This window comes from Populus trichocarpa, chromosome 11 (assembly GCF_000002775.5).
Source record: "Populus trichocarpa isolate Nisqually-1 chromosome 11, P.trichocarpa_v4.1, whole genome shotgun sequence".
In the NCBI taxonomy this organism is placed as follows: Eukaryota; Viridiplantae; Streptophyta; class Magnoliopsida; order Malpighiales; family Salicaceae; genus Populus; species Populus trichocarpa.
The window spans coordinates 15,719,988-15,731,976 of NC_037295.2; the positions used below are offsets into that span (position 1 = coordinate 15,719,988).

General features: G+C 34.8%; 1 protein-coding gene across 3 annotated transcripts; it reads right to left on the reverse strand.

Moving 5' to 3' along the window:
- Positions 1-1,360: 1,360 nt before the first annotated feature.
- LOC7460861 (ubiquitin carboxyl-terminal hydrolase 14) lies at positions 1,361-11,619 on the reverse strand. Of its 3 annotated transcripts, none has more exons than XM_002317496.4 (20): positions 11,279-11,619; positions 10,631-10,802; positions 10,094-10,206; positions 9,652-9,988; positions 7,667-7,761; positions 6,781-6,914; positions 6,641-6,697; positions 6,392-6,469; positions 6,241-6,295; positions 6,112-6,135; positions 5,647-5,727; positions 4,695-4,893; positions 4,554-4,611; positions 4,364-4,486; positions 4,172-4,260; positions 3,991-4,080; positions 2,886-3,056; positions 2,642-2,760; positions 2,396-2,528; positions 1,361-1,775 (listed from the first exon to the last, which is right to left on the reverse strand). In XM_002317496.4, exons 1-20 carry the CDS (start codon positions 11,372-11,374, stop codon positions 1,597-1,599), a joined length of 2,403 nt encoding a protein of 800 aa, XP_002317532.3. In that variant the 5' UTR covers positions 11,375-11,619; the 3' UTR covers positions 1,361-1,596. The 3 variants fall into 3 exon arrangements, with proteins under 3 accessions (XP_002317532.3, XP_024437121.1, XP_024437120.1); XM_024581353.2 differs by having other exon boundaries at positions 6,112-6,147; XM_024581352.2 differs by having other exon boundaries at positions 6,112-6,150; positions 11,279-11,618.
- Between the last annotated feature and the right edge of the window lie 370 nt (positions 11,620-11,989).

Here is an 11,989-nt window from a genome sequence, read left to right on the forward strand (position 1 = left end):
TTGAAATTTTTTCTGACGTAGTTGAATTGTATTATAATTTTTCTTTTCCTGTGAGTGATGCCAAATGGGACTTTTAATTAGTAGGATGCAATTTATTTTTTAGTAAAAGCTGTTGATAAAATGAAGTACACTGCCATGATAATTCAATTTGGTTCTTTTGAATATGAATCTTTGAAAAAAAGATTGAAATGAGATTTTATTGCAGGGAAGGTTTTGATGTTTATTAAGGAATTTTTCAGCAACATTCTTAATTTGCTCTTGACTGGTATGTTTTGGATTTGTTTTGACGTGCTGATCTCAAAAATAATTTTTTTAAAAATAAAAAAATATTATTTTAATACATTTCAGTATGAAAAGTTATTTAAAAAATAACAACAACCATACTCTCAAACACTTCTCCATGATATGTTTTACATCAATTGGACAAGTGTTGCGCATTTAAAAACCCTTAAAAACTAACCTAATCAAAAATGAATTTTTACATCAATTACAATTTACAAGGCTTTCAAAAACCCTTAAAAAATCACAAGAACCTCGAAAGAAGATGTGTTCTCCTGGTTTTTTATATAAACTAACCTAACAAACTGGTTTTGATTCAGTTTTTATTTAAATTTTTAAAAAATCAGATTTTTTTAAGCAAAAATCAAACCAAACCAAACTGAGAATACCCTCAAACAGTGTCGAAAAACATTGCAACCTAAGTTAAAAAAAATATATATAACAAAAAACAAATATTGTCTAGATTATAGCCAAGCCAATTTAGCTAAAAATATTATTGCCACCACTCTTGAGGATTCCCTTCGTCTTTCAATGCAAAAACGTGAATTGGACAGTGGTTCTTCCCATTGCTTTCATGTAATCCAAAAGCATGGTCATCTTGAAGCTATCCAGCCTCAATCATATACCATATATAAACCCAATTATAAAAAGTAGGATGGGCTTGATGGTTAAAAGGCAAGCGAGTATACATCCTCAATGAGACGACACCTAGCTGCAGGAAAAAAATGGAAAGCAAATCCCCCGGTGGATTTGCAACAGACAGTGTTCATCCTAAAATCGAACCCAACAAAACAAAAATAAAGGAATGGGCTTCCTTCAAAATTCGTTTAAAAGATTTACAGAATATTAAGAGCTTAAAAAGGTCATTTAGAAAATGTATTCTCTTTGTGAATTGCAGAAAACAGGGAGGCAGTACCAGTAAAGAATAACAAAATAAAGTTTTTTTTTTTTTTTTTCCAACTACTCTGAATATGGAGATAACAAAAATCATGGTTATTGACAGATAAAGGAGTAAGATGAAGGAGATGGCAGGTCATCACATGTTTTCCAAATTCAAATTCTAATACTACTCACCCTCATATGTTCAATGATTTGATTTTTTTCATATTATTTTGAAAAGAGGATCAAGTATGTCTAGAATTAAAGTCACGTACATAGGAAAATTGTTCTGGCCAGGAGGCAAGACTTGCTCCATCAAGCCACAATATGCAAGGCCAAGAACCCATGGATAGTCAACTGTCAGAGATCCAAAAGACATAAATCTTGTTTCTTCTGCCGCTGAATCTCTCCCCCATCCAATGTCAAACGCCACACAATTCAGCTGTCAAGCCTCTCAAAGAAGTACAAATACCCCATGTCCTTGGGGGGGTTTATGGAGGCCGCAACCTTGTTGTCGTTGAAGATTACCCATCTGCCATCTTTCAGGACGTGAGCAACATAATGTCCACAGTGGGTGGAGGTTCCCATGTGGCTCACTATCCCAAAAAGCCTGTATCCTGCATTAAGCCACATAACCAACTACTTAATGCGAATGTCCAACCGCTCAAAAGTGCTACCAAGATCAATTGCTAAACAGCTGGTCTTGATCTGAATGATCGACGTTATATGACTCAGATAAAGGAAACGATGCTATGTAGAGAAATGTATAATTTAACAGTTTTAAGAAAATAACAGCAGATGCTGGCAATCCATTGCAGATACATAATATTCCATCAAATCTAAGCTTCTGAAAACTCTAGGAATAGAAATAAAAGACTTATGTAGCACAATTTGAAGAGAACACTATTGAACCAAAGAAAGTTAGGTTTTGCCTTGTCCTTCCAATAGTCAAAAGTCTTTTAACATATCAGTATGGTAACCTATCTTTAAGTTGAAAATTAAATACAACACCAAATATTTAAGGGATCTCCATTAAGGCCACTATAATGATTTCTAGTGGAAAAGAACGACTTCAGAAGGGAAATGCAAATAGAAAATGCACCAGGCCACATAAGATAGATAGCATGTGCAAAGGAACAATAAACATTCCATCGAAGCAGCCATGTAAGATTCAAAACATGTGAGCATTATAAAATGCTTATGATCAATAAAGTGAAGACAAGGGTTCAAAACTCACTCCCTCTTCCATCAGGTAATTCAGTGTCATCAGGAGTAGGTTTTGAGCTTGATGTGGAGGTGTCCATGTCAGATGAAACAGAAGCATCAGGATTGTTGAATATCCAATCTGTAGCTTTCTCAATGTCACCACCCTGGAGAGTTCCCAAAAAAAAGTCATGAAATAGTTTAAGTTTCACAGTTCTTTGTACAGCAATGTTGCCAAATGTAATCCTTAAGCCTAAAAGAACAAGAAGCATATCTTTACCGATGCCTTAAGTGCCTTTCGAGCAATTTCTTCTTGAAAACCAAATGATAGTAGGGTATCAACTTTCGATTGATCAACTTCATTACCATGTGCCCCTTGGGAAACAGGAACATCTATATCTGAAAGAAGGCATGTTATCATATCAATTACAGAAACTGTATTACTGCCTCCTACATCACATCCGCAGAAGCTGGATCTCAATAGAAGCTTAGTTCCCTGACAATGAAGCATACATTTTATATACCTGGGTCATCCATGTGAGCAAGCAACCAATTCATAGCCTCTTCTACTCCAGTATTTGAGGTATTTATAGCAGCTTTCTGGCAGTGTAGATGATTGAACCCCATTGAGACAAGCTGGGCAACAATATCCTCATTGGCCACAGGGTTATTTGATTCCACCTCTGCCTCAGGGACTGTGCAGTATGAAAGCATGGAAGAAGAATTTAAATAAAACTGCTCTAAATCTCTGCCCAAAACAAAAAACTGAGATAGATGACCATATACCACCATTAAATAGTGGCGACAACAACCCAAGAGCATCACAGATCAGAAACACAAGCATCAATCTATGCAACAATGCAACAATTTATTCTCAAAAAGAAAGATCAACAATTTAGTCTCTATGACCGACAACTTCAATTTTGTTTCTTTTATTTATTTGTTTGTTTATTTTTTGAGGGGGTTATTCAGCAGCAGAGGAACAAAAAATTGAAAAAAAAAGTACTTGAGAAAACTTGTAGTGGTTTTCTAATAATGGAAGAAATGATACAGGTCACCTTAATTCAGTTTACACCTAGTGAGCAACTAACATGCAATCTCCTTGTGAACAGTTGATCAAATGATTAGTCGCAATGTCACCAGTGGAAATGCACCTCATAATTTGGTAGGAATTCTAGATCACTCATAAAGTTCAGCCACTCCCCTCTTCCCCAAGCCTTCTCCCTAATTTGAGAATGGAAAAAAACAATTCGAGGCATAGGGTGACAAGTATGTAACGAGCAGAGCTGTTACAGCGTTGAGATATTGTAACTTAGTGAGTGTTTGGGAATGCGGTAGCTTATGTTTTTGGATGTGTTTCAAAAGAGCGTTTCACTTGAAAAAGCATCACATTGATGCTTTTCAATGATTTTGATTTGATGATGTTAAAAATAAATAAAAAAAATTGAAAAAAAAAATATTTTGATGCATTTTCAAGTAAAAAACACCCTGCACCACAATACCAAATACTTAGCATGTAGGATAACTTGAATGAATTAACCTGTTACATATACAAAATTTATCCTAAATTTTCCATAGAAAAAATCAAATAAAATATAGAAGTTGGAAATTCCAAAGAGTATTGTGTACCCCCATCTGGTAACAACTCCTCCCCTGGTTGAAGGCCTTTGCTTCGCATGTAGCTGATATCTATGATATCAGGAACATCTATGTAGACATCTGAACAGATAAAAACAATCAACAATAATTATAAATCTGTATTTTAGAGACCAACAAAGTAAGAAAAGTGTTGAAGCCATCTAAAATTTACCAAGCTTTTTTGGCACCCAGCCTTCCTCCAATACAAATTTTCGCATGTGCAACACCAAATAATCAGGGAATGAAGTTAGACCAGCAGTCCTGCAGCATATATCCACAAAGGAAAAAAAAAATAGCTTTGCATCAGGGTGTCTAAACACACTAATGACATCATCATAAACCAGAGAAATATCAAAAAGCATACTTCAGTGCTGTTGTCTTAGCCTTCAAGGCAGTGCTATAGTAATCTTGTATCTCCTCTGGAGCTGAATAATTAGCAAGGCATGCTGCTAGGGGAACCCTTGGACGCACAATTTCATCATGGGACCTGAAACAACTCACTAAACTAAGACAAAATTTAAAGTAAAACAGGATTGCTAAACATTTGTACTTACACATCCTTTCCTTCAGAAATCTTTTCTGCTTTCAATTTGTGGAAGGCTTCTAGTTCTTCTGAATTCCCACATATGTACACTGTTAACATATAACTCCAGGTATATGTTTCAGAGGAAGGAGATAGAACAAAGAAAAAACACCTTTATTGGTAGCTTCATGTAGGGGAATATTCAAAGAGAGAATATAGTCAAGCCTTTTATTGAACCCAACTTTTCCAGATGGACACAGGATACGTTCTTCAATTCCAAACTTGAAACTCCTTGAAGGATCCAATGCAGAACTCCCGCCATTAACACGTTCGACTTGATCAAGAAAGTGTAGGAAGAATTCCAATGCATCCTACAAATATGTGGGCATTATATTTCTCGAAATCAGTTCTTGAACAGTAATGGTTGTCTATTAGGCTCCCCACCCAACCGATATTTATTTATTTTTATTTTGCAGCTAAGACACAAAAATATTTAGTAAATTGTACCCTCTGGATGATTCTAAATATTTAATCACCAAATTGACTTCCTCTCTCCTAGATTTTTTAACAAGCCTCTTTATGCTAACTATGGCATATTTGGTGAAGGTTGAATGCATTTTTCAAGGAAATGTTTCTACAAGTATTTTCTTCTTTCCCAAGCATGGAAACCCATTTTTTCAAAACCTATTCTTTCGTTTTAGGATCAGACAACAATTGCAATGACCTATTTTGGATAGAGGTAGATTACAAGAATCCCACACTCCACTCCCCCCCTCAAAAACAAAAAAGCAGCACACGAGAAAATTTATCTTCATGCACCCAAAGAAAATGGTACAGATTTCTGTCAATTTATAAAATTACTGATGTCAAATTTGATATGTACAAAACCCAGTTATACTATAACTAGAGCCTTCTTATTTCTTATTTTTGTCAACCAAAAAGGGGGGAAATTAATTCATAACCTCATAATTCAAGTTGAATGATTTTCAAATAGCTCGAAGGGAAGACTTTAGAAATTTCACGATTCATATAGCTTCTTTATTATACAATTTAGAATGTTCATCTTCTAAAAGTAATTCATGCATGTGGAAAGCAACAAATTTGCAGTTTCCATTGATTCATACCTGTTGCCTCATGGAAGAAAACTCAGGATGGCTGGCAGCAATAACTGCTTTGAACATACGAGGGGGTATACCTTCCTGTTTCTATTATTTGAAGAAGGATAGAAGAAGATAAATGAGAGAGAAAATATAAGGGAAACAAAGTCAGATAAGAAAAACAACTAAGGCATATTTCTGAGCAAAAAGACAATAGGGTGTGACATATACAAGAAAATCATACGCATTGAGCTATAATCTGTGTTTTAAAAAAGGTACCAACTTAACAAGTAGCTTATATAATTAGCTGAAAATTGCATTTGAAATGAAATAATTCAGAATTTGGTAACTATATCCATGACATTCAAAAACTTAAAATTCTATAAGAATTATAACAGATTATTCATCTCATAATGCAATTTAAGATTTTTAAATCTCCAGCAACAAAATCCAGAGCTAATAAAAGAGGAAAAAGTTAAATAGAAAGCTTACGTTGGTTGTTGAGATAGCAGCATTCTCTTCATCATCCTTCTGGACAACAACAAATAAGAAAAATGTTTATCGGGAAAAAAAAAAGTGATCTATTGTATCAAGCACATCATATTGTCCCATTTTCCATACCTCGGGTGCTGGAACCGAGTATTTGCCAGACAGCATACCATGTGCCAGCTTTGTACTGCCACATAATGAACATCAAAGATGAGTAGCAGGAATTTCGTTTTATAATTATCAAGTGAAAAATTGCATAATATTTAATCTGCTTTATACTTACAGCTGCATATTTAAGTCTACAGTTGGATCAGCAGGAGCCATCTCAAATGCCATTTTTAAGCTTTGGTTAGTGTAGTATCTGATGACATTATTGCACCAAATAATGAATAAATAAGCACAATGTCTGACCAAAAAGTGATTGGTGGACGTTTGTGCACCACATGCATGTGAATGCAGAAACATTTATATACATATAAATATATCTATCTATGAATATCTGCATTTTTACTCATATTTAATGTGGACTAACCGTGAATTGAAGGAACGTGTTGAGAACACAACTTGCATCGTTGCTGCCATGTAGCAGCTGCCAGGAAAAAGAAAATTAGTAAACATGAAAGCCAAACAAATGCATGGTTCAAGACATCACTTGATGAAGTCCAGGGTTACCTGTTTCCAAGATTCGCAAGTCCTGTATAACCGGGTCCATGAATGAGTTCCGAATCCTGTCCACTTTCCTGAATTCGGTTCCAATCAAAGTTGGTATTCTGGTCAAGTTCCCTCTCAGCAGTAGTCATTTCAGTCTGAAAACAAGAAATTGATACTGGTAGTTGGTCAAACCTGAAGGGTGAATCATTATTGATGAGACATCATGGTATTAAATTATGGCAAAAACTGGCAAACTCAGCCAAATGACAAAAAGACGATGTTAAATGAAAAATAATGCCTGCTCCTTAAAAGCAAGTGATGGATTGTGACAAAAATGCAGCAAACACAATGAAACATAAACCAATAGAAACACATTCCAAACCGCATATAAGACAAACCAGAGCTCTTCAGAGTTTAGTTTTACAAAGCTGCTCAAAACTTGACTAACAATCAAAATCCTCCAACTTTGTTGATGGTTTCCGAACTACAGCTGCGAATGTGAAATATTGATGACCACTAAGACATGATATTGTCAAAACATATCATTGTGGCATAAAATATATAGACCAAAAACCGATCATGTCCCCATAATGCAAATGCATATAGATGGCCATCTTTACACCATTAGTTTTCTTATTCACTGTTATCAAAAACTCTACCACCTATGAATAACAAGAACTTCCCTGTAATACTCATATCAGCATAGAATAAATATAGGTATAAATTTCCTTAAGCTTCCAAATCAAGGTTAATGTCAAAAATAGTTCCATTTCATCCATCATCATAAAAGGACAGTGTGAATGGCATGAAAATTGCTTGATAATAATTAATAACATTAAAAAAAGGGTCAACCTAAATGTCAGATGTACCGCTTAATAGTTCACAGTAAACAGCACAGATGACTAACCTTTTGTAAGGCAGAAAAATCAATGCCGAAAAATGCCAAATGTTGTGCTAAAAGCGGGTCCACAACACTATCATCCTCTGGATATGAGAAAACATCTGAGCTACCACAATATGTACCCATGGTTAGTTCTGAGGTTGTGCAAAACAAATCCTCAAAGAATAATTAAGAAGAAACTGGAATGCATGGAATGTTAAACCAAAGACACTTTTTCTCTCTCTTCGTCAAATCAACAAGACAACACATCCATACAAGCAGAATTAAATATGGAAAGTCAGCAAAGCCCCAAGATTCCCAGGCTGTCTCTACCAATCACTTGCACATTTGTGTATTGTCCATCTTAGTCTATGAGTTTTATGTGTTCCCTTCAATGTTAAAGTTAGAACTCTTTCCTTTAACTAACCATTGGGCACCATTATAACATCGATTCAGTTTGCAGAATTAATTGTCAATCAATAATAATAAGCCTTAATTTCATCCTTCAAGATTTTCCTAAGCTACTTAATTAAAAATAAAAAATTTGGCGTGGGGAAATTTCTTCCATATTCTTGGCATAATAATGTTTATTGCATTATTTCATTAATGGTTAAGATTTCTAGGTTTTGAAGAGTTTAAGAAGAGTCCAATGTGCAGTTTGGTAAATCAAGCATAACTTTTAATCCATCCGTTGGATCGAGCTGAAATTTTAACAAAAGATTCTGAAGGCCCTGTTTTCTATTAGGTTAAAATTTCATGATAATCAGAGATCAGAAAGGCATTTAAAAAAGGCTCAGAACTTACTGTCCGAGATTGTCCTTACTTACCTTGTTGTATTTGGATTCTTTTTCATATTTAACTTAGGACTTTTAATTTAATTTAATATTTTACTATTTAGAAATCCTAATTTTACTTATATGGATTCTATTAATTAGGTAAGTTTTAATTAGGAATCTTTTTCTATAAAGGATTTTAGTTTTAATTAAGAATCATGTCCCATAAAGGATTTTAAGACTAATATAAATAGAGATGTCAAGTTTTCTTTAAATTTCTCTACAACGTCAAAATTAATGCTCGGTGGCTTGGCTGCTACATTCTACAACATCCCATTTTGTTCACTTCTTTCAAATTTCATTAGAAACGCAACTGAGGAATACCTAGCAGCTTTTCATGAAGGCAAATAAATCCTCCAAACATGCTGCAAGTGCATGATTAGCATGTATCATCACAAAAAGTAAACTCCCAGTTGCTGTTCTTTTAATACTCCAACTTCCTAGTCTATGATTTCTAACTTTCCGCAGATTGCAATTGTATTTTGTTAATAAGCAATAATGCACCAACTACTTAAGTTAAAAGCTGCTCATAACATCGAATTGTGGCAAAAGTTTTACAGATAGATCCTATCATCTTCCCAAGATTACTGGACTAGGACATTTAACTTCTACAGATAAACCTTTTAGAAATCAGAAGCATAGATACACTGTAGAGATTGTGAGTTTTTTTGTCTTGGGTGAGGTTTTATTCTAGCAGCACCCTTTGGTGCCTGTTAGAGATGTCTGACAAAGATTTACTTATCACATACAATAGTGCACAATCATTAATCCACTTCATATTGTTCAATACATGCTATAATTTGTCCTCAGCAACCTTCAAATCACTCATGACACTCAATTAAAGAACAGATAATCAAGCAAATGGAAGGATGCACAAATTTTCATGCAGGCAACTATCCTTTCGACCCAGCATCTAACTTCTTCCTCTTTTAGGAATCTACTCCTAGTTGAGTACACTCATCACATTGCTTAACGGTGTAGCATATACAATAACATAAAAAAAAAATGGAACCATATAACTGCTTGTAATGGTGCAAGGAGTGAATAGATACAGTTTTGACTTTGTACCCTTCATTCAAAAGATGCATGATTTTGGCATTTATATGCAAGCACATAGCTAAGCAAAGAAAATTATTATATGGGAAATTTCAAATCCTTCACAATGCAAGTTGGCGTTACCTGCTGCTTCAAGATCAGCGGTAATTGTCCCAAGCTTCACAGCAAGAGGGTAGCTTGTCTCCTTGTAATGTTCAATGGCATGGTTGTTGCCTCCAGTTCCATCAAAATTCTTTCGCCCACAAAGAATCATTCCATCAGTAAGATTTAGCCACAAATTTTCTTTTTTGTCACACTTGACACATTTCCATCCAGACGGCGGGACAATAACACCATTGTCAATCTGTGGTAAATTCATTGCATATGCACTAACTTGCTTCTTATCAGCTGTCCAGGCAGCAAGTTGCTCTTTCCTCTCTGCACCTTCAGCCATTATGATAGCATCAACAGCCAACCTTACCTGCAGTATTAGGCAAACACTAGCCACAATAAGGTCTTCTTCTGGGTGGTAAAATTTTATTTATATTAAAAAACTAAAAGAAATGACTAATGAACAATAATGCACCTTCTCTGGCAACTCCACTGAAGGGAATGGAAAAGTAACATAATCAGGTAATATAACTATATTGTGAGTTTCTTCATATTGAGGTTCATTGTTGTCAAATCCCCCTTCAACACCTACAAAAAGATAATTTATATATTTGAGAGAAACGAGGGGAAGCTATCTGATGGCAAGCAAAGAGGTGCTTTCAATGCTTGAAATTCGTTTTTTAAGCCAGTTCTTCTTATAAGCAATAGGGGGATCAAAACAAAAGGATCTATACCAAAGCAGCACCACATCAAACCCGAAAGCTTAAATATTAGATTGTAAGCTTTCAATTCAATATAAATACACCTCTTACAAAATCACTCTCTAAACAATATAACAAATCCAATCAGATGCATGCTCTCTCTCTCAACAAGCTGTAGTCATTGGTGATTGCAACTCATAACCAAGTCTCAATATCGATTCCCACAATCTTCTCTAAGAACACCCCAGTGTCAATCATAAACACTAAATGATCATGAAAGCAGCAATAAAATTACATAAATATTTGATTACCAATAGCCAAAAGAGTTGGTTTCTTGGAAGGCCGGTCTTCAGGGACCACCTTCCTGGTTTGCTTTATGTGTAAATAAACAGGGTTTCCAGTCTTCTCATAATTCCAATCCACATAATCTTTCCCAAAAGCAAGAAATGTGGTCATGTCGACAAACAACCCGCCTTCAGACCTCTGAAATTCATCAAAACAAAATATATATATATATAGAATTCTAAAATTGCAACGAAATAACATAAAATTAAAAAATAATACAGAATAAAATGAAAATTTATTTCTCTCACTTTCTCGGGAACCAAATAATGAATGTTCGTTTGGCATTGTGATGCAGAGTGTTTTTTTCTTGAAAATACATTAAAATAATTGTTTTCAGAATTTTTTATCATTTTTCACATTAACACATCAAAATCATCAAAATCATCAAAAAGCTTAAAAAATATGATTTTCCAAGGAAAACACACTTTTAAAAATCATCCAAAAACAAAAGCTATTGACGGGGTGTAAGTACATTTGAGTGAACCACAACAACGTCACAGTAAGCAAGTACTGGGACTCAGTGAGTTATCATCTACATTAAGCAAATTTGTGGTCTTTTCGCTGAAAAATTGCAGTTTCTCGGAAAACAAGCGAAGAGCAGATGAAAAGAATACCGGAGTTTCGAAGGAGACGCAGCACTCATGCTTGTAGATGCGATTAGTTGGTTCAGGGATCCGAACCCGAGAGAGATTCGATCGGAGCAGCTCCATAGGGTTTATCGTATCGAAACGTTAATTTTTGAAGAGAATTTTAGAGAGAGCTGTCTGTGTTTTCTATTATTTATGCCTCCACGAGGAGGAGGAGGAGGAGGAGGAGAGAAAAGAGGGGAATTTGTGCTTTGCCCTAAGAAAATGCAAGGTCTAGAGTTGATTTGATTCTGATTTTGTGAGAGAGAAATGAGAAGTGAGCAGCAAGGAGAAGGGTTTTGTAGACTAGAGACTAGAGACTAGAGAGCACACAGCACGTCTTTGAGGGTGTGAGAGTACTTGGTGACGTGGCTGGAATTGAATTTGGATGGGTGGGTTCTCTGATTGGATTTTAACAATTGGGTCCATGATATTTGGTCCACTGTAACTATTATTATACTATTTCATTAAAACTTTCGGTGGAAACAACACTTTTCTTTTTCTTTTTCTTTTTCTTTGGTTGGGTACTTCAAATTTTTTTTTTTAGCATCTCAATTTTATTTAATTTTTTTTGGTCTTTCAAACTTTTTTTCATTTGCTTTTTTTTAACATGTCATTTGCTTCTTATTTAATAATTATTGTTTGGTTTTACAAAATTAACCCTTAATAAATTATGAAACAATATTTGAAATTATAAAT

Coding starts and splice junctions, on each gene's coding strand:
- LOC7460861 (XM_024581352.2), bottom strand. CDS start 11,374: ATGGAGCTGCTCCGATCGAATCTCTCTCGGGTTCGGATCCCTGAACCA. Junction 10,207..10,630: donor ACCAACTCTTTTGGCTATTG/GTAATCAAATAT, acceptor ATCTTTTTGTAG/GTGTTGAAGGGGGATTTGAC. Junction 2,761..2,885: donor TGCTCACATGGATGACCCAG/GTATATAAAATG, acceptor GCCTTCTTTCAG/ATATAGATGTTCCTGTTTCC.